At 42.4% G+C, this 23165-nt stretch overlaps 1 protein-coding gene across 1 annotated transcript in view; it reads left to right on the forward strand.

Moving 5' to 3' along the window:
• Positions 1–23165, forward strand: part of KIF26B (kinesin family member 26B) — a 434135-nt gene that overhangs the window by 318629 nt on the left and 92341 nt on the right. Inside the window, exons 7-10 of the mRNA XM_084828261.1 lie at positions 17555–17761; positions 18135–18228; positions 19101–19363; positions 21697–21880. Of these exons, the coding sequence (XP_084684387.1) occupies positions 17555–17761; positions 18135–18228; positions 19101–19363; positions 21697–21880 (748 nt within the window). The remainder of the gene's footprint in view (positions 1–17554; positions 17762–18134; positions 18229–19100; positions 19364–21696; positions 21881–23165) is intronic.

The following is a 23165-nucleotide window of genomic DNA, read 5'->3' on the forward strand; positions in this document are numbered from 1 at the left end:
TTAGAATACACCTGGAAGTCAAGATAAACTAACTCCATGTAAGGAGCAGCCTAGAAACAAAGTACCATTATGGCAAAGTTGCCTTCTAATAAAGCTCTGATAATCTCCATCACACGCATCCTGAATCAGACCTTATTTTGCATTTTAGTCATGGAGGAAAGCTAATTTTGCGGGGCACAAAAACACATTTGCGGGACTCATCCTGAATCAGACCTTATTTTGCATTTTAGTCATGGAGGAAAGCTAATTATGTGGGACACAAAAACACATTTGCGGGACTCGGTAAAGTTAAATTTTAGAGTCTTTGTGGATAGCAGCTGCAGGGCATCAATCTGGACCCATAATAAATTATTGTGACATTTTCCACAGACAGAACTCATGCAGAAGGCCTTTTTTATTTATTCTCGGATGTCAGATTCTGCATTATTGATCAGGTGCCATTCATTAAAGGTTGCTATATGATGGGGGGGGGGGAGACACAGCCCCTGAGCTACACATAACAATGAATTATTCCCTTTTAAAGAGCTTCACAGGCAAGTGTTAAGCGTGCACAATGACAACGCCTTGTGGCACCATACCAAAATTAAGAAAAGAGAACGATAACATTGCCTGAGCTGGAGATACAGTTTGCAAAAGATAATTTATGCAGTGAATGCTAACAAGCATATGCCATTCTGTGGCAATTAGTTATCTGCTTCATTCACAGCAACCATATAACTTATTACAGCACTTAATGAGGCTCTAAGTAGGGATGTCAGAGAATTCCGTCACGGATCTCAGTGAGGCCGAATGCCAGTGCATTTGGCCCCCCGAAATCCGTGGCGGAATGAAGCCCCCGCCCCCCCCCCCACGAAAGGCGCACGAAACGGAGCACTTACCTGCTGCTGTCTGCACTGACTTGCGTATGGCGGCCGCACTGTGGCTGCCATTCACTTCCTCATCATAGCTGTGATAGGCTACGTAAATACTTACGCAGCCTATCATGGCAAGCTAAAAAAAAAAACCAGCATATGCAAATGGCGGTGGCTATGGCGGCTGCCATTTGCGTTCCCTTTTTTTCACTGTTTTAGCTTACGTAAATATTTACATAGGCTAAAACGGCAGGAAAAAAGGAACGCAAATGGCGCCCACTACGCTATTTGCGTTCCCCTTTTTTTCGCTGCAATAGCTTACGTAAATATTTACGTAGGCTAAAACAGTGAAAAAAAGGGAATGCAAATGGTGGCTGCCGTAGCTGTCGCCATTTGCGTACGCTGTTTTTTTGGGTTTTTTTTGCCTGCAGGCTGCCCAGCAGCCGGAGGTCTGGCTGTGGGCAGCCCCAGCCGGCGGCTCTGTGGAATGTTAGGATTTCGGGGGAGGTGCAGAGCGCCTCCCCCCCACCGCGAATCACCCTGTCGAAAAGGTAAGTGACTTTCGTACATCCCTAGCTCTAAGCACTGTTGGAGATCATTACTCCAGTTCTGGCTAGAGAGACTGGATACATTGTTTAGCTACTCTGCGGTACTAGACTGCTGCAGTCATCAGGATTAAGAGTCAGTAGTGGTGTAGGACTGTGATAAGAATACCAGTTGGCAGCACGTGGCAAAGTAAAGCTTGTTTAGTCTTCCAAATTATCTTGCTGTACTTAAATTTAACCTGCTTTTAAGCTGAAAATCCTGTGCTCCTGGCAGTAGAAGGATCAAACTGTAATCTACACTAGGGTAAATCCCAGTGGCCTATATGGAGTAAATTATTTCATACTGCTCTAACAATATAAATATTTAACTCCAAATGTTTACATCCAGTAATTTTTGTTGCAATCATTGCTTAGATTTAAACTCTTCAATTATTTCACCTTCAAAGAAGGAGCCAAGTTCCACAACTATGCATTGGTTAGAACAAATTGTACCAGTGAAATAACAAAAGGCCTTGTGACACCTTAAAAACTAACAAATTCATTATGGCATAAGGTTTCGTGGACGAGTCCATTATATCAGATCTATCAAATGAACATCTGATGATTTAAAAACAACTAAGTGTATGTGGTACGCTTGACTATTTTCTTTTGTTGTTTGCAAGTACTTAATCAGAAGGCTTGACTAAGTAACCCAGCTAATGTTTTCATTAACATAACAGAATAAAGTGTTTCGTTGTTGCTGCTGGGAAAATATTAATACACTGAGAAGTGGGAATAGAGCAGAGTTAAGGGATATGGGCAAGACAAATCCTTGTGATTTCACTTTCTAGATGTTCTTTGGAATAAGACCTAGGCAGTCTGTGTGCATAAATTTTGTAATTTTGGAAATTGTCATTAGTTTATTTCACTGGAGATGCTGTAAGGCTTGCTACATGACCCTTTTCACCCTTTCCCAAACTCTTCAAGTAGAAAGAAGTAAAGGCCTTTCCAGGGCCAAACTACATGTTCTTATTTGCATTTTAAATAGCATGTTTATTTTATTTGTTTGTTTGTTTGTTAAACACTTGCATCCCACTCTTCTGATGCAAAACCACAACTCAGAGCATCTTCTAATATATAAAAAACCCAATATGAACTGAGAAGGGTCCACAGTTAAAACAATACATGGAAACATTATCTGCCATATACAACCAAAGTCTGCAGTCTTTAGCAACTGGTAAAAAACCAGCGAGAGAGGGGCCAACTGCATTTCATGGGGCAAGATTTTCCATACTTTAGGTCAGGGGTCCAGAACATCCTTCAGGCCCTGGACATCTCCAGGATGCATTCCACAGGTGGCTGGGGCTAAAGGGAAAAGGGGCACATGTTAGCTTAAAGCTCTTACTGCCAGTAACTAAGTCTTAGGAGAGGCATTTCAACTGTTTAGAATCATAGAATCATAGAATAGTAGGGTTGGAAGGGGCCTACAAGGCCATCGAGTCCAACCCCCTGCTCAATGCAGGAATCCAAGTCAGAGCATCCCTGACAAATGGCTGTCCAGCCTCGTCTTGAAGGCCTCCAGTGTGGGAGAGCCCACCACCTCCCCAGGTAATAGAATGTGGGAAAATCTGCACAAAAGCCAGGAAACTACCAAACTATTGATGAATGGGGAAAAGGGGATAGGGTCTGGGAAAGGGTGCATGACCATCTGGGGAACCCCGGAGGGTGGGACTGGGACCCCAGGAGGGCCAGATTTAGTCCCTAAGCTCGAGGTTCTGCATCCATGCTCTAGGTACAGCCACTGAGAAGGCCCTCCACTGAAAAGGCCCGCTCTCTCATCTCATCAAACATACTAGATGGAAACAGAGAAGAGCAGGTTAATAGGGAAGGAAGACACCACTAGGTATCCTAGGCCTATGTTAGTCTTTAAAAATGCAATTAATGCAAGATGTAGCTTGACTTTTGGATTCTTCAGTGAGAAACCTACCAGATTTGGCAATAGCTTTTGCGGGGGACTGAAGATAAAAAGCATTCTGTTGGCTGCCACTGGAAAGCTTAATAGAATTCAACTAAGTCTTTCTGTAAAGGTCCGTCTAATCAAAGCTATGGCTTTCCCAGTAGTAACGTATGGCTGTGAGAGCTGGACTATAAGGAAGGCTGAGCGCCGAAGAATTGATGCTTTCGAACTGTGGTGCTGGAGAAGACTCTTACAAGTCCCCTGGACTGCAAGGAGGTCCAGTCAGTCCATCCTAAAGGAAATCAACCCTGATTGCTCATTGGAAGGACAGATACTGAAGCTGAAGCTCAAATATTTTGACCACCTAATGCGAAGAGAAAACTCGCTGGGAAAGACTGAAGGCAAAAGGAGCAGGGGACGGCAGAGGATGAGATGGCTAGATAGCATCACCAATGCAATGAATATGAACTTGAGCACGCTCCGGGAGAGAGCGGAGGACAGGAAGGCCTGGCGTGCTATGGTCCATGGGGTCACGAAGTTATTATCTGCATATAAGTTAAATAAGCAGGGCAACAATATACAGCCTTGTCGTATTCCTTTCCCAATTTTGAACCAATCGGTTGTTCCATGTCTGGTTCTTACTGTTGCTTCTTGACCCTCGTACAGGTTTCTCAGGAGACAGGTAAGGTGGTCTGGTACTCCCATCTCTTTAAGAATTCACCACAGTTTGTTGTGATCTACACAATCAGAGGCTTTAGCGTAGTCAATGAAGCAGAAATCGACATTTTTCTGGAATTCTCTTGCTTTCTCCATGATCCAGCGAATGTTGGCGATTTGATCTTTAGTTCCTCTGCCTCCTCGAAACCCAGCTTGTACTTACGGTAGTTCTCGGTTCACATCCTGCTGAAGCCTAGCTTGTAGGATTTTGAGCATAACCTTGCTGGCATGTGAAATGAGCGCAATTGTACGGTAGTTTGAACACTCTTTGGCGTTGCCCTTCTTTGGAACTGGAATATAAACTGACCTTTTCCAGTCCTGTGGCCACTGTTGAGTGTTCCAAATTTGTTGGCATATTGAGTGCAGCACTTTAACAGCATCATCTTTTAGGATTTTAAATAGCTCAGCTGGAATACTGTCATCTCCACTAGCTTTCTTGGTAGTAATGCTTCCTAAGGCCCACTTGACTTTACTCTCTAGGATGTCCGGCTCAAGTTCAGTGAGCGCACTATCATGGCTAGCAAGGACATTACTATCATGGCTATCAAGGACATTCAGATCTTTCCTGTATAGTTCTTCTGTGTATTCCTTCCACCTCTTCTTAATCTCATCTGCTTCTGTTAGGTCCCTGCCTTCTTTGTCCTTTATCATTCCCGTCTTTGCACAAAACATTCCCTTGAGATCTCCGATTTTCTTGAAAAGATCTCTAGTCTTTCCCATTCTGTTGTTTTCCTCGATTTCTTTGCATTGTTTATTTAAGAAGGCCTTCTTGTCTCTCCTTGCTATTCTCTGGAACTCTGCATTCAGTTGGGTATATCTTCCCCTTTCTCCCTTGCTTTCCGCTTCCCTTAGAATAGAATAGAATAGAATAGAATAGAATAGAATAGAATAGAAAGTAGGGTTGGAAGGGGCCTACAAGGCCATTGAGTCCAACCCCCTGCTCTGTGCAGGAATCCAAGTCAGAGCATCCCTGACAGATGGCTGTCCAGCCTCGTCTTGAACTCCTCCAGTGTGGGAGAGCCCACCACCTCCCTAGGTAATTGGTTCCATTGTCGTATTGCTGTAACAGTCAGGAAATTTTTCCTGATGTTCAGCCGGAATCTGGCTTCCTGTAACTTGAGCCCATTATTCCATGTCCTGCACTCTGGGATGATCAAGAAGAGATCCTGGCCTTCCTCTCTGTGACAACCTTTCAAGTACTTGAAGAGCGTTATCATATCTCCCCTCAGTCTTCTCTTCTCAAGGCTAAACATGCCCAGTTCTTTCAGTCTCTCTTCATAGGGCTTTGTTTCCAGTCCCCTGATCATCTTTTGTTGCCCTCCTCTGAATCCTCTCCAGTTTGTCTGCATCCTTCTTAAAGTGTGGTGTCCAGAACTGGACACAGTACTCCAGATGAGGCCTAACCAGTGCTGAGTAGAGGGGAACTAGTACTTCCCGGGATTTGGAAGCTATGCTTCTATTAATGCAGCCCAAAATGCAGCTTTCCTCAGCTACTTGTAAAGCCTCATCAGACAGCCACTTTGCTTTCTTGCATTTCTTTTTCTTTGGGATGGATTTAGTTGCTGTCTCCTGAACAATGTTACAAACCTCCGTCCATAGTTCCTCAGGCACTCTGTCGATCAGGTCTAATCCCTGAAATCTATTCATCACCTCCACTGTATATTCATAAGGGATATGATTTAGGTCATACCTGTATGGTTTAGTGGTTTTCCCTACGTTCTTCAATTTAAGCCGAAATGGAAACCATACTGGGATAAATAACAACACCTAGGATAGTCTGCTGTCTCTGCAGGCCTTCAATATTCTTTAACTTTCTCATATTTCAATGGAATAGTTGAGTAAAAAGTACTTTCTCCCATACTGAAATTCTAATTTGATTCCCAAACAACAAATCTAATGTCTTAAGGAGGCAGCTTCTGTTCTCTACCTTTTTATTTGAAACCAAGTGATGAGAAGACATACATGCTCACTCAATAATTAGACTTACCTTGAAAGTAGCTGCACACTTCATCAGGCTATTTTAATATATGGATCTGATTCCTGTACCCTTCACAATAATTTTTTTAAGAACATTTTAGAATAGGAGTTTTTGGATTCAGAGTTTTTGGTACACAATTAACAATTTAGAATGGCAAATCTTGTTTTCTAGTTGTCTAGTAGACCACCAATTCACAGCAGTGATGTAGAACTCTGATTATTTGTTGAACCAGATTATTTCTGTGTATGCAGACAGCACAATTTGGGAAGTGATGGAGAGTTCCTTGGGAGCTCCCTAGCCCTTCTCAGTGGTACCTGCAGTCAGTGGGGCTGGGGTGGATTCCACAGACCTTTCAGTCCACAGCCTTTCATTTGTATGGGAAAAGCCAGGATATAGTGCAGGATTAGCTTAATACCAGTATATGAAGTCATGAATGGGTTGGACTACATACGCAGCAGAATGGAGTGGTAGAATCCTGAGATGGTAGAGTGCACTGTACAACTTCAGGCTGCAAGTGGGGAATGATATGTTTGAACTTTAACCTACATTACCACCACCACCCTGCCCAAATCCACTTGCAGATATGTGGGGTGTTCTTGTTTTTCTCCTTAAATGTAAAGAAACATTCAACAATATACTTCCCCCACCTGCACTCTGAGAACTCTACCATTTCATTCCTAACCAGTCTTTAGCACATTTAGCTCTAGCTACTTTAAGAAGTTCTTTTCTGTTTAGAAATAGTTTTTTCTTTAATTTATCTGTTTCTGTTTAGTAACTGCTTTGCCACTCCAACATGCATGTCCTCCTCCATCTTCCTACACCTGTGTTTCCTGCAGCTGTCTTCCTGCAATAGACTTTTCTCTGAGCTACAGCTATAACTGTAGAAGAGTAAAGCCATAATGACAGGAGTGGAAACTTCCAGGTTTCCTGGAGCAGTATCCAGTGCTAAACACGTACTAATGGGAACGATTGCTAACACAACGGGAATCTAGTGCTTGCTAGCACAACCCTAGAAACTAGCCAAAACAACCACTTCCAGAACCGGACAGGTCAGAAGAGCTCCCTTCCATGAAAGAAGGAAAGGTCCCCATGTGGCAATTTGCCCCTGACATTGTTCTCCCATAGTTAAGGTTTCATGACTGTATGCAGCAGGCCTGAGTTTCAGTCTCTAGCATATCCAGAAAATACACTTTCAAGTAGCAGTTTTCATTTAGAATTTTCAAGTAGCAATACATTTTCAGGAAAGACCTCAGCTCACACCCCTGCAGAGTCACCGCCACATGGAGCAGCACTGGGATAGATGGTTTAATGGTCTGACTCCGCATAAGATAGCTTCATCATCCACTTTACCCATTCTGACCTAGGTGTTTTCCTTCATTGGTGGTGGTTGTTTTGCCTGATGCACAACAGTGCCTACAGGCAGTGGGTTAAATCCAATGTTGTATCAGTGGACTTCCACTCATGTGACAGGATTTCCACTTTCTCTCCTCTCTCCCGCAGACCCCCACACCCCCCCAAATCCATTTCATCCAGTTTCCATTCCATTGGTAGATGGCCAGCATTGATTCCAACCCAATGCTATATCAGCGGTGACAACAACATCTATTGACAGTTGTAACACTCCCCTACAGGAGTTCATAACTCTGGTGCTACAACACCAGAGGGAATAAAGTTTCATGGAATGTGATTCCCTTATGCTCAAGCTCACTTGATCATGAAAATGTTCTCTAAATTCTTTCACATACCATAGTACCTGCAGTACTACTGTAGTTGTTTGCCAGGTAAACGTCCTCAAAAGAAGTTAACAATACTGTTGTTAAAAATATAGCTATGTACAGTCAGGGCCAGAAATATTGGAACAGGAATAACTGTTTTGGCAGTTGGCCTCTGTACACCACCACATTGAAGCTGAAAGGAAACACACCCAGATGGGAGCGAAGTCAGGACTTCCAGCTGTAATTCAAGGGGTTTGACAAAAGTGGGGCACTAACCAGGTGAACTCAGTGGCACGGAGCACTTTTTATCAGCTTAGGCTGGTATACCAACTACGCCCTTATCTGGACAGAGATAGCCTTGCTACAGTTATCCATGCTCTGATAACTTCTCGTCTGGATTACTGCAATGCGTTATACGTGGGGCTGCCTTTGAAAATGGTCCGGAAACTTCAGCTGGTCCAAAACAGGGCAGCAAGATTGTTAACAGGGACTGGCCTGCAAGCTCATATTACGCCAGTACTTTTCCAGCTGCACTGGCTGCCAGTCCATTTCCGGGCTCGATTCAAAGTGCTGGTGTTAACATTCAAAGCCCTTAACGGCTTGGGGCCAGGTTACCTGAAGGATCGCCTCCTCCCATATGTGCCTGCCTGGACCTTAAGATCATCATCAGCGGCCCTTCTCCGTGAGCCCCTGCCAAAAGAAGTGAGGCGGGTGGCTACTAGGAGGAGGGCTTTTTCTGCTGTGGCACCCCGGCTCTGGAATGAGCTCCCAATGAGGTTCGCCTGGCGCCTACATTGTATTCCTTTCGGCGCCAGGTGAAGACCTTTTTATTTTCCCAGGCATTTTAGCATTTTAGCTTTCTAAATTTTTATCTTTGCTGTTTTAAATCTGTATTTTAAACTCCTGCACTGCTGCTAGGTTTTATTGTGGTTGTATTGTTATATTGTGGTTTTAATGTTCTGTATATTTTAAAATTGTTTTATTGTGTGTTGCTTGGATTTAATTTTTGTGAACCCCCCAGAGAGCTTCGGCTATTGGGCGGTATAGAAATTAAATAAATAAATAAATAAATAACCATTCAGGAAGGACAGCCAGTGGCATAGACACACACCCATCGTTGGTGGCTCATAAGTAGTGGAACAAACCAACATCATTTCAAACTTAAGGATCGCCTTTAATACCTGGATGAAAATCCTTTGCAGTCAATGACTGCCTGAAGTCTGGAACCCATGGACATGACGCAATGCTGAGTGTCCTCCCTCGAGATGCTTTGCCAGGCCTTTACTGCAGCTGCCCTCAGCTGCTGCTTGTTTGTGGGTCTTTCTGCCTTCAGTCTTGTCTTCAGTAAGTGTAAAGCATGCTCTATTGGGTTGAGATCAGGTGACTGACTTGGCCATTGAAGAACATCCCACTGCTTTGCCTTGAGAAACTCTTGGGTAGCTTTTGCTGTATGTTTTGGGTCATTATCCATCTGCAATATGAAGCGGCATCCTATCAGTTTGGCATCATTTGGCTGAATCTGAGCAGAAAGTATAGCCCTACACGCTTTAGAATTCATCCTGCTGCTTTTATCAGCAGTCAGGTCATCAATAAACACCAGTGACGCGGCTCCATTGGCAGCCATACATGCCCATGCCATAACACTGCCTCCACCATGTTTGACAGATGATGTGGTATGCTTTGGATCATGAGCTGTTCCTTTCCTTCTCCATACTTTTCTCTTCCCATCAATCTGGTACAAGTTAATCTTGGTTTCATCAGGCCAAAGAATCTTATTCCAGAACTGGGCAGGCTTTTTTAGGCGTTTGCTGGCAAAGGCTAATCTGGCCTTTCTGTTCTTGAGCGTTACCAGTGGTTTGCACCTTGTTGTGAAGCCTCTGTATTTATATTCATAAAGCCGTCTCTTGACTGTAGATGTTGACAATGACATGCCTACCTCCTCAAGAGCATTCTTGACCTGGCTAGATGTTGGTTCCTCTTCACCATGAGCAGAATTCTGCGGTCATCCACTTTAGTTGTCTTCCGGGGTCTGCCAGGCCTTTTGCTGTTGCTGAGCTTGCCAGTTAATTCCTTCTTTTTCAGGATGTTCCAAACTGTTGTACTGGCCACTGTTTTTGCGATCTCTCTGATGGGTGTATTTTGTTTCCTCAGCCTAATGATGGCCTCCTTCACTCGCATGGACACCTCTTTGGACCTCATGTTGGGAGTTCCAGTGAATAGCTACCAAATGCAAATGTAACACTCAGAACCCCCTCCAGGCCTTTTATCTGCTTGATTGGTCATGGGGTACCCAGGAAACAGGCCACATCTGGCCATGCAGCTGCTTGTCAGCCATTCATTCCATTACTTATGAGCCACCAACGACGGGTGTGTGTGCATGCCACTGGCTGTACTTCCTGAATGGTTAGTGCCCCACTTTTGTCACACCCCTTGCATTACAGCTGAAAGTCCTCACTTCGCTCCCATCTGGGTGTGCTTCCTTTCAACTTTAATTTGGTGGTGTACAGAGGCCAAGTGCCAAAACAGTTATCCTTGTTCCAATATTTCTGGCCCTGACTGTATATGAGATCAGGCAGAGCCGTATATATTGTGGTAATAATTTGGTTTCATGCCAGGGGATAGGCTACACAAACATTATAAAAGCAGGGAAACCCCTTGGTGAATTTTAAATACCATTGTATATTTTGTGTCAGTTGCCTAAGGCTGAGGGCAGAATTTAATGGAGCAAATTTGACACTCGCCAGATGTAAGAAAGGAACTAATTACCTCAGTCCTTTTTTGTAACTCAGAGATTTTTGATACCTTTCCATGTTCCTGGTGGTCATATTACAAGGGAAGCTGATTCTGAAAACCTGTGTGAGGGCTTATTTGATGAGGAAGATTATATTAATACTTACTTTCCTTTTTCTTGCACTGTTGTAGTCTGGATTTTACTATAGATTGGATCTAGAGTTTTACTCCATTCCACTCATAACATTCCTGCGTACAGAACACATAGGAGGTGATTTCTGACAATTCCCCCTCCCTTTAGCCTCTAGCGCCACCTCACCCTCTGTTCCAGAAGGTCCCCAATCCTTTGGAGCATATTTTTGTGGAACATAGGAAAATGCAGGGAGGAGGGAGACTGGTAAAGATCATCTCCTCCATTCAGCCAGTAGAAAAGCTCTGCTGAATTAAAAACTTCCCACTAGTGGAAGGACGGGGCTGGCCCAAGACATTTTGCTGCCTGAGGCGAAGGACAAGATAGCACCCCCTCCTGTTCCATGTACAAAAGCTGACTGGACTGGCAGATGAATCTGTCTTCAACACTAATGATAGGACAATGTTCTCCATTGAACTTGAAGGCAGCAGGCTCACTTAGCGGATGCAGAGTAAGCTGCAATCCACATAGTTATCGCCTCGAACACCTTGCTGCTGCATTTCAGCATCTACCGCCTGAGGCGACAGCCTCACCCTGCCTAATGGTAGGGCCAGCCCTGTGGAAGGAGCTCTTCTGTCTGTGGGAGGCTTTTGCTGCATTCAGCTCCTTGTCTCTACTGCAGCAGTTTCATGTTTTTATGTAATATATAATTATTTTATTGTTATTGTATTTTAATGTATTAAACCTTTCTGAAAGGCTATTGTCTGAAGAGAGGCATATAAATAAATAAATACACCTTGTCCATGGTAAATAGAAATTTTGTTCAAGCAGATGAATAATAACAGTACGAAAAATACACAATGTAATTACCTTTTCCAAAATATTTTCAAGGTGATGCAAAGTACCAAGAGTCACCATCCTTTTCAAAGGGTGAGCAGCAGCTATTATTTCTGTTTTTATATCAAAGAGAAGCGAAAGAAAAACAACCTATCAACAGACTCTATGTACTTCTTTATTAATTCCCAGTTTCCCACTATCACCTCAATTCTGCATTCTGTGCCATTCAGGCACAGAAACAGACTTCAATGTGTAGATCCCTTCCGCATGTAGTCATAAATGTGTAAAAGCATTTTGTGGGTGAGGGTGAGGGTAAGGTTGCTAACTGTCCATTAAAAATGTCCTAGCGTGCTTCTGTTGCTTTAACAACAGCTTGATATGCAGAAATCTGCAGGGGTCACTTTCCACAGCATGGAGATGAGCATTATCACTTATTAATGTCTGTAAATCAAGCTGCTATAAAGGTATAGGACAAAAGCCAGTAGAACAAGTTCTGCCCTCTGTTCCTGCATCTAATACCCTGTGTAAACTCATTCTTATATTATTTCCAGATGTGCAAATCCCCAATAACAGGGGTGTAAAAATGATGTAAGTAGAATTGCCCAAGCACTCCTACATCCAACACAAAAAGGGGTGAGTTTTTGTGACCTGACTTGTGTGATTGCAATACCTTGAGCTTTGCGGGCACTTGGAGTACTCATCACTGCCACCTTTCCTTGCCTCAACCCAACAACTTACCTTGGGATTAAGAGAAGAAGACAGTAGCAGTGGAGATGGCAGCAGGTTTTTAGAAACCCCATGGAGAGCCTTTCTACAAGAGGCTTTTATTGTGCCCTCATGATTGCTCATTTACGGTAGTTTGTGGGCCCTTTACACAACATCCTCCTCCTCCAGACCCTCTTCTGTGCTTTGCAACTATATTTTTAAGATCAAGGAAAGTGCAGTATTTTTCTGAATGGTGTTATATTTACAGTGTGTAACTGCGCAATTCCGCTATATAACAGCACCATCTAGTAGCTGTATAATGAAGCATATAGAAAGGCAGAGAAAGAAACCCTCCAGAAAAAATCACGTGTAAGGAGCTGATCTTAATCCTGCAAAGAATCTAGAAGCAGAAGCCCCGGTAAAGGTGCAGGACAAAAGCCTCATGTAAAAATGCCCGGAGTGTCTTTCACTGTGAATAATGGGAGAAGTGAAAACACTGAGCGCTCACATTTTTCTAGATTTTCATCCCATTTATGCTGTTAATATTCTGGATGGCTACAGTCCTACCTGGAATTCTGTTACGTGAATAATATCACAGTGAAGGTAAATGAAGGTCCCTGCATATATTTGTATGAGATTCTCATTTTCTACTTTTGTGCAAGAAGCTTCTATTGTGTGAAAATGTAGATAAGTCATAAAATGATATAGGTTTTATTGCTGGGGGAAAGGTAGTCACGACTGGGGAAGGCAATGGCAAACCACCCCGCTATAGTCTGTCATGAAAACGCCAGTGAAAGCGGCGTCCCTCTAGGAGTCAGCAATGACTCGGTGCTTGCACAGGAGGAACCTTTCCTTTCCTTTTTTCAGTTTTGTGGCTTCCTTCAGAAATGTATGCTTCCTTCCATTAGTTAAAGCAATAGCAATGAGGAATTACAAAGCCTACTCTTCATTAACCTCCAATAAGTCTGTTCCTATAGTCAGCAATTGCCATTACATTGATGGAATGCTAATATAGCTTGATAGCTCTGCCTCTGTCTCCATGGTCAGTGCCACTCCTGCCAACCCCCTCCCCTTGCAGTGCATGTCCAATAATAGGTGCCAGAATGACTGATGGGACAAGTGTCTCATAAAGACACTGCACAAAGTGAAAGCGCTCCAGCCTTATGCATCACACAAGTAGCTAGATAATTCAGACATGAAACCTTACAGTTTGAGGTTAGACAGAACTGCTAATGCTGTTGATAGAGATCTCTGAATACCTTCCATTGTATACCAGTCTCCATTTCTGGTAATTAATACATTCCTGCACCATGACAATGATCTAGGTGTCAGAGAGAGTTACCATTGGCAAGCCACTTGGAAACTCCCGACAGAGATTGGGTATTGAAAAGCCCAGAAATAAGAATTATAGGATTCTGCCTTGTGGCATTATTCAGAAGTAACTCTGCTGGGATCAATAACCAGAAACATAAAACACTTAAAGACATCTCATAAAATTCTATGAGCCTTATACAAAACATAATGTCAGTAGAAAGATTCCCATTTGGTTATGTGCGGTTTTGCTAAGTTCTCATATGAAGAAACAAAAACATGCATGGATTCTTTTACGCAACAGTTTTCAAGCAAGCTGTCTTCCAACATATTACCAAATCCCAGCAAGAGAAGTATATTTTTTACATGCAAGTAAACCAAAGTAATTTAGAGGCGCTATTCCAAATGATCTGCTAGAGCATTTGTTGCACAAAGTACACATACCTAAACATAGTTTGGGTCGAGTGTTCTGCTTGACAAGTGAACCCATCCAGAAACAAGGACAGGATCAATTACTGGAAGCTGGGACTGCACTGAATATTCTCCAGTTTCAATAGTAATTTCAGTGGGGTATGAATTATTCTAGCAGTGCAATCTTATATATGTAGGGATGTCAGAGAATTCCACCACGGACTCCAGTAAGCTCCCTCGGAATCCGTGGCGGAATGGCCTCCCCCCCCGCCACCCCGGGGAATCCCCCCAGGACAGAGCTTACCTGGCAGCAGATGCGGCGGCGGCTCCAGATGTGGCGGTGGCTGGTTTCCTGGCCAGCCGCTGCCAGGCTCCTGCAGCTGCAAATGGCGGCCGTTGTAGCGGCCGCCATTTGCGTGCTTGCAATCAGCTGTGATAGGCTACTTAAGTATTTGCATGGCTGCCTTTACCATGATAGGCTACATAAATACTTACGTAGCCTATCACAGCAAAGAGCAGGGGCGCAAATGGCGTAGTGGCCGCCATTTGCGTCCCTGCTCTTTGCCCTGATAGGCTACGTAAATACTTACGTAGCCTATCATGGCTAACTGCAAGCACGCAAATGGTGGCTGCTACAATGGCTGCCATTTGCGGCCGCAGCAGCCTGGCTGCGGCCGGAACTCCAGCTGCGGCCAGCCCTAGCCGGCAGCTCCATGGAGCCGCCGTGAAGCGGAGCCGGTCCAGGGAGGATTCTGGGGGGAGGGACAGAGCGCTTCCCCCAACCTGCCAGTGCCCAGGAACGGATGGGTGAGTAGGATTCATACATCCCTATATATATGCCTACTTAGAAGCAAGCCCCATTTGAGTTTAATGAGACTGATTCCCAGTTAAGCTAGTATAGGATTGCAACCTTCAAAAATGCTTTGATTTTATGAATATCTACCTTTTTTGGTCCTGCTCAGTGCCATTTCCCCCCCGGCTACTGCTTCTTTCTCCTTTTGCACACTCTAGTAGTGTCTCCCCTTCCCCCACCCACCTAACTGGCAGGAGGAATAAGTTAGCAATCCCAGCCAAACAGAGATCACATTGTGAATGGAATGACATCATAATGCTTTGCTGCCAATCAAATTTGGTTACATGATGACATCACTCAGGGCAATTGTGAATGAGGGCAAAGCTCTCAGGTTAGTCACAGGAGTAATCCCGTCCAATCTGTGATCCTGCAGTGAACTGAGCGACATCATATTGCTACATAGGCAACTAGATTTGGCTCTACGACTGTGTCACTGAGGGCAAATGAAGGCAATTGAGAACAAGAGCAAGTGATGCAATATAGGCAATTTATAGGCAATCGTTTTTGCAAGGACTGTTGAAAAGGGATGTATTTTTCATCACTGCTGAAAATGTTGCAACAAAATTGAGTAGCTTCTACTGGAAATAAAATGCAGACTCTGTTAGTTGACTTGATTGACCTTGTTTACTTCAAGTACAATATATATTGAGAGTTCTAAGCAGGTAGAACTAGCTACTTCTAGTATTGTTATGAACTAATAACAAGACAGAAAATAAGAAATATACAACTTTAATTTATTTCCCTTGACTAGAAAAGAAGCTGTGGCAAATTAGCTTCTAGTGATCTTAACAGTAAACTCCTAAAATAGAATTGAAGTTTTTTTTTAAAAAAAACAAACCCTATCTCATTAAGTTCCTCAAGCTCCTCCTGAGTTAAATGAATTTCCTGCAGATCTTTCATCAGGTTGGCTCCCTGGGATAGTGTATTTCATGGTCTTCATCTAGTTTTAAATCCAGTGCCTCTACTTACTCATAAATTGCATGTGAAATGGGAATGCAGTCGGCCGTATGGCTCCATCAGTTCTGCCTGATGAAGTCCATTTTACTTACTATTTTCATAACTAGGGCTGTGGTATCTGCTTGGTTTTTAAGTTATCTACAGAGAACAAATCTTCTATAATTTGCATGTCTATGGTACTTTTTGTCTGACAGTACCTGAACCACTTTACAAATACTGTTCAATCTCAACTTTCCCTGAGAGAATGAAATTTGTTTTTAACTTTACAAAAGGGAGGGCTGGAACAAAAAGAACAGGGAACAGTATCTCCTTTTCAGAGAAAATGGGAGAATATACATACAGCTCAACCCTGTGCATGTTTACTTGGATGTAAATCCCACTGTGTTCAATGGAGCTTACTCCCAAGTATGTGTGTGTAGCCTGTACAAAGTGTTGGTCTTGCACACTCTAGTAGTGTCCCCCCGTCCCCCGCCCACCTAACTGGCAGGAGGAATAAACAAGGCTTCAGTTCTACTTTAGCAGATTCCTGGTTTGCTGTTACATGTGATCCGGGTATTGTGGTTTAAGGTAAATTATAGTTTGCTAAACAAACCACAATAATCCAGGAGTTGAAGTTGGTTTGTTTAGCAATTAATTAGAGTTTATTTTAAACCACAGTTTCTGGTTTGCATGCAACAACAACCAACCAAGGAATCTCCTAAAATGAAACTAAATTTATTCTTCCTCCAAACCATGCACAGAAGGAGAAAGGAGAGGGGAGTGCTTGAGCCCAGCACTTTGTGCAGACACATTCCTGTTTGTGCATGTAATCCGAAATTACAGTTATGTGTGAACTCATCCATTGAGTGTTATGCAAAAGCTAAAGTTCTGGGAGACTTCCTACATGTGATAGAGCACATCTTTCTGAGCATTTTGGTGATTAATATGCTTTTATTGCAATTTGTTTGAGGTTAAGCTCTTTTCTGAGCCAGATAGACCAGTCTAAGAAGGTTAGAGGCAGGTATGAAATTGTTAGGCTGATTGCAATCTAATAATCATTTTTAAGGGGTGGGTGGGTCTAACCAGTGTTTTTTACAAGGTTCTACCTAACTTACTCCCAAAGTCATGTTCTTTGATCAGGAGATCACTTTATAGCTCTTTTACATATGAGAAACCACTTTATAACCCACTTTACATATAGTGGAGATGTAACAAATCTTTATCACTTATTGCATTATAGCTCTTGGAGAGCATTTCAAATACTGACCATTAAAAGTTTTTTTTTCATTACTGCACTGAGGGATACTGAGAACACAGCATTTTATCTGTGTGTATTTGGATTATTTGAAACATTTAAACCACAGATCTAGCTTTTATTGCTCTCATTTCATTGATTCCTTGGTTTTAAAAGTGCAGCACTAGATCTGATATCTTGGCCTCTAGGATTGTCTTTTCATTTCCCTTAATTGGCCCTTGGAGAGCAGTTCATTTTCTATTTTTTATTTAAGAGCAAGTTGAAAAGATAATATGCTGCCTTTGATGAGAAGAGCATGCATCTTCATATACCTGGGAATTACAAATATGGAGATTATTGGACCTAATCTCACTTGCTTAAAATTTATCTGCAGCTGTATGGCTTTAAAAACTTTGATTTATTTAGGCTGCAATCCTATACACGCCTACCTGGGAATATATCCCATTGAACTCCATGGGACTTACTTCCCAGTAAACATGCATAGAATAGCACTGTTATTCTACCACATTGGTACAAAGTACCCGGAGTGATTCTCACTGAGTCACTGCTAAAAGCAGGAAGGCCCACTTTAAATATTCATGTCTTGTTATTTTCATAGCCTGATGAAAAATATGGGATTCTTCTTCTTCTATGTTTGCTGACAGGTGAAGGTCATGGTGCGCATTTGTTCTACCCTGGTCAGGGATTCTTCTGAATCCAGCTCCTTCTTAAAGGTTGATCCTCGCAAGAAGCAAATTACTCTGTATGACCCACTGTCCTGTGTAGGCCAGAACACCTTCCAAAAAAGGAGCAGCCAAGTGCCACCCAAAATGTTTGCGTTTGATGCAGTTTTCCCTCAAGATGCCTCTCAGGTAGGCAACATTGTCATACCGTTATTCACCAGATTGATTTTATAGTGGTATTAGTGGTGCTTGCCTGGATGTGCTTGCCCACAGCCGATTTGGCCCTCCAGCCGAAATGTTCCCTCACCCCTGTACTTCACCATGTTGGCTATAAACAGGGGAGAGGAATACTTGGGGTGTCACTACTAAAATAACAGGTCTCTTTATTAGGAAGTAAAGGCTAGACATCTTCTGGTTTGAGCCTGTTTTACTCCCTTGTCTTCCTCAAGCAAGATCCAGGTGATCCTGGTCATCATCAGCTCCATCTTCACTGAGGTGCATTACATTTATATGTAATAATAATAATAATAAATAATGAATGAATTTCTTCCATTTGTGACAGGCTGAAGTATGTGCAGGAACAGTAGCTGAAGTGATCCAGTCTGTGGTGAATGGTGCAGATGGATGTGTATTTTGCTTTGGTCATGCCAAACTAGGTTAGTATATTTCATATTCAAACAATAATGTACAAAAAAGCTGCCTTCTTGTATGATTTCATATATCTATTCTATGCTGATGTGTCCCTCTAATGCCATGCAGTAGCGGGACAAAAATCTGACAGCCCTCGTCACTTACCATAGCTTTAGAACAGGGGTGGGGAATCTCTTTCAGCCTGAGGACAGGATTCAGTTCTGAAGACGCTCTCAGGGGACACTTTCCAGTGGTCAGCAGGGCCAAAGGCAAAGGCATAGGGTGAAAAATACAAAAAAATAAATAAAAAATACCAGCATATTATAGCTTAAAGCTGTGAGTGGGGAGAAAAAGTTGCACCATAGCCAGGAAATTATCAAATGATCGGTGGTAGAGGGAGTGGGTGTGTGGACAGTATGAGGATTGGGATGGAAATGTTTAGACCAGTTCCTGGCCGTGTTGGGGGTGCAATGGAGGACTAGAAGGCTAATTTGCCCCCTTTTACATCTCCTGACATCAGAGCTCTGTCATGGAAAAAGGTAAGAGCTGCAGATCCTTCTGCAGGGTGGGGAGGGGGAGATTCAATCTCTCCATAGGATTGCATCCTTTATCTCCAGTAATTTGACTTGAGATTGTAAAGTTCATTTGGATGGACTCTGTTTATATACTGGTTAATGTATATTTTACATGAAAATGAATCACAGTTCTACAGTTGTAGGTGGATTTTATCACACTGAGTTTTATAAATTGGGGCCTGAGGTACAAAAATAAAATCAATAAGTGAACAGAATGTCCAGCAAGTAACAATAATACTTTATTTCAGATCAGGATTTGGCCTGGTAGTTTCTTTACATTTTCTGTCTGCAGTTATTTTAATATCTTCCTTTTCTCCAAACAGGAAAATCCTACACTATGATTGGAAAAGATGATTCCATGCAGAACCTTGGCATAATCCCTTGTGCCATCTCTTGGCTTTTCAAGCTGATTAATGAAAGGAAAGAGAAGACGGGAGCCCGTTTCTCAGTCCGAATCTCGGCAGTAGAAGTGTGGGGAAAAGAAGAAAATCTGAGAGACTTGCTGTCAGAAGTGGCAACAGGCAGCCTACAAGACGGACAGTCTCCAGGTGTCTACCTTTGCGAGGACCCAATTTGTGGCATGCAGGTGACTACAAAGCTCTCTTAGGTCATGACATATACCTAGTGGTGCCATGTTTTTACTAGGATGGTTTGAAACAAAAAAATTGCCCAAAGCATAAACTTTTCTAACTTGGAAGTGTTTACTCTCAGGCACACAAGAAACTTTATGACCTGCAGCTGCAGGGCCATCTGCTCTCCTGGCCTAAATATTTGTGCCTTTGGCATAACTTGATATTGAGCAGGGACCTCTGTTTGCTGTAAAATGTGAAAGGACTCGGATCAAACAAAATTTGTCTCCTTCCTATAATAATTTCTCCAATGTATAAACACACTAAAATATTTACAATATTGCATGAATAGCTGGAAGCCAATAATCTGGCTGTTTATACCTCCATGAACTACATTATTTACAGTAGTAGGATTAGTAATGTTGTAGGAAGTATTAATAGCTACTTATTAATTGCTGCCAGGCTGTAAATGTGAGCCCTGGTCAAGCCAAGAATAACTCCAGTGTTCTTCGGACAGGAACACCCAACTGGTTTTTTAAAAAAACCTTCTTGGCCAAGTTGAATGATACACAACTGTGGTAGCCTTGTGATCCCTCTCCCCGTGCGCGCATGCACGCACACACACACAATTATGGCTTAATCCTCTAGGCACCCTTGCTGACGGGAGCAACTCATAGACCTTGTTTGTACAAAATGCCTACCGTTCGGTACATGTAGGGACTACTGCCCCTACGGTGTGGAGTTTTACCTTGCTCTGAAGTTAATGCATGTAGAAAGAGGGAGAAAAAAAGTAAACATGACATTTCAGGGTTTCAGTGAAACTGTGCAATTTGAATTTGTAAATATGAGGAGTAATGGCCTGGAGCTTCCCCAGAATCTGCAAAAGACCTACAGTCACCACTTTTAGGGCAAATAACTACTATAGCTCAGGCATCAGTCTGTTGGCAAGCATATCTGAATTCTAAGCATTCCACTTTGAAACATACCATGGAAATTAGGAAGTAAGTTAAAATCCTGCTAGTGAAGACTAGAGTGTCATTTGTTTATATCCAATGACAAAACCTGGGCAAACAACATGTGATTTGAAATATGCAGCTGCACATCTAGCTTCTTGCTTGCCCTGTTCAACATCTGATAGATACACATGTCCTGACACTATGATGTTCCATGCTTCCCTGTTTGTCATTACTGGAAGCAAATAATGTAGCACGGGGACAGAGAAGCTCTGAATGTTGTGATGTCAGGGCTAGAGATGAGGGAGAATTTAGTTTGGTTCACATTTCAATTAAAACTTACCAAATTTGCACTTCCTGAATCAATGTGCAAACCAGAACACATTTATCCTTTGGCATTTGCACTTCTCAGAATCTTGTGGTGCAGTTTTCTGAACAAAAATTGCATACTAAATGCATATATAAGGGGAAAGTGCACACAAAATGCTTATATATTAGTGAAAAATGTAAAAAAACAACTACATTACATTAGTAATGTTTAGTAATTTTTACAAAAATGTAAAAAAACAACTACATTACAGTACAAAAAATGCATGTGTTAGGCAAACGTGTGTACAAAAATGCATATATTAGGAAGATGCACACAAGAATGAATACAAGAAAATTTTGTACAGAAAATTCTCTCAAACTGATGCAGAAACAGGATGGAATGAACATAAGATGGGGAAAATGTGAAACAGAGAAATCTGCCCAGCGAATGCTCATTATTGGATTAAATACATAAGAATAATTAAAATAAATAAAAGGCAAAATGGAGATATTCATCCATTCCTAGTCAGGACATAGGTACATTCTATTACACATTAAGGAAGGGGAAAGAGGAAGTATATACGTTGCTGTCATTTTGCAGCAGCAGCCATCACATCTAGTTTGGCCTTGAGAGAACATTCTGAGAGAGATGAAGAGAGGGAGAGCAAACCCTCAAATCAACTGTCAGGACAGGGAGGAATTTTACATGGTCCATTACAAGGCACTTAACTGCACAAAACAAATCAGAAAAAGCAAGGAAGTATGGACATGGGCCTGCTTTGAACATGAGTGGAAGCTGGGCATGGTAGTGGCCAAGGCCAGCCTGGCTGGGAATGTGAAGCATGGAAACCATGGGATTCAGCATCATAGTAGATCTGGGGTGAAACACCGTGCATTTTTTTTTTCTATGTGGAGAATTTCCCATTTCAGTATGGGAATTCTATTTTGCCACAGATGTTCTGCAAAGCAGAATGTTCCCTTATCCAGAACATACTGTATTTTGGTTTTGCCAACAGAAAGTTACTTGCCAGTGTTGCATCTCAATAAGCACATTTTATGTGCTTTGCATCCCCTGGGTTGCCTTGCAGCTTCAGAATCAAAGTGAGCTCCGAGCCCCCACTGCAGAGAAAGCTGCCTTCTTCCTCGATGCAGCTATTGCCTCACGTCGCAGCAGTCAACAAGATTGCCGGGAGGAAGATCACAAGAATTCTCACATGCTCTTCACTCTGCACATCTACCAGTACCGAATGGAGAAGAGTGGCAAAGGGGGAAGTAAGTCTCAGTGTTTCCCACCTGTTTCTATGACAAATTGTCATCATTCAAATGACTATGCACCTTCATTGGAATCATGGAAATGTACCAGTGTACATATGCAAAGATGGTATTATGCTATGGGGCATTCCTGAAATATGAGTACACATGGATGTGCCTGGTCAAATCTAGAATCATCTTGTCTTTTGGACATGTGGTGATGCTAAGTAGTGTGGTTCAGGATTAGCCAGGAAGCAATTAATGATGTCACTAACTGGGCAATTCTAGAAATATATGTTCATGCCTGTTTTCAGTAGAGATGTGAAGGCCTTTGGAAAAACAAAAATGGAGGGTGGGGGAACCTTTTCCCCCCGGTTTTTTAGAACAATTTGGAAAAATGGTTTTTTATTCAATTTTCTCCCCCACTCCCCCCTTTTTTCCTGGGACTTCACATCTCACGTTTTCAGGTGTACTTGGAAGGAGGTACTGCAGCCCGGAATCTGATATGCTCAAGTTGAATCAGCAGTTTGTCAGATGGTAAAAGAGGCCATGGGGTCATCTTGCCATATAAATCCCCAGAATCTGCCTTGGCTCAGGAGTCTAAGCAACTCTTCTCCAAACTGTCCTGAGTGACATTCCTCCCTCTGTTGAACCTGTCTTGCCTGTTTGCTAAAGTTCTCTGTAGTATTTGCAGTTCAAAGTCTTCTCCAGTCGGGATGCATAAGGAATATCATTGAGATGTAGAAAATGTACATATTCTAAGCAGTACAACACTGCTGCTCCACTTATGCTATTGACATACCACTAGTGTAAGTAACTTCTAGCGGCAAGCCAATAGTGTAAGCTGGTATGACGGGTTCCCTGGAAAACCCATCTCACCAGCTTATGTTACTGGCATACAGCTAGAGTTTGCTTATATTAGTGGTATGTCAGTAGTGTAAGCGGAGTAGCAGTGTTGAATACTGCCTATTGTATATAATTTTGTGGATATAAATGTACAGTATAGTATATACATGCCCAGACGTGTCGTAAAATAATTCTGTTTGCATGTCTTTCAGTAATAACTCTCAAATAATTGCCAAACAAAACTCAATTAACTAAAGGTTTATTAATTAACCACCCTTCACTGAAAAAGAAGACTGTGAATGCTCACGCTAACTTGCTATTAGGAATGAGAATAGCTTGTTTTAAGAAGATTACTATTTAAGTCATGAAATGTTCCTTGTTTTTACACACACACACACCCCTACAGCTTCCCCAAGGCAATCTTAATATATTATACCCCCCAAAATCAAACTCCTACTGG

This window comes from Heloderma suspectum, chromosome 1 (assembly GCF_057233095.1).
Source record: "Heloderma suspectum isolate Gila_16-S chromosome 1, 16-S_ref, whole genome shotgun sequence".
NCBI classification, from domain to species: domain Eukaryota; kingdom Metazoa; phylum Chordata; class Lepidosauria; order Squamata; family Helodermatidae; genus Heloderma; species Heloderma suspectum.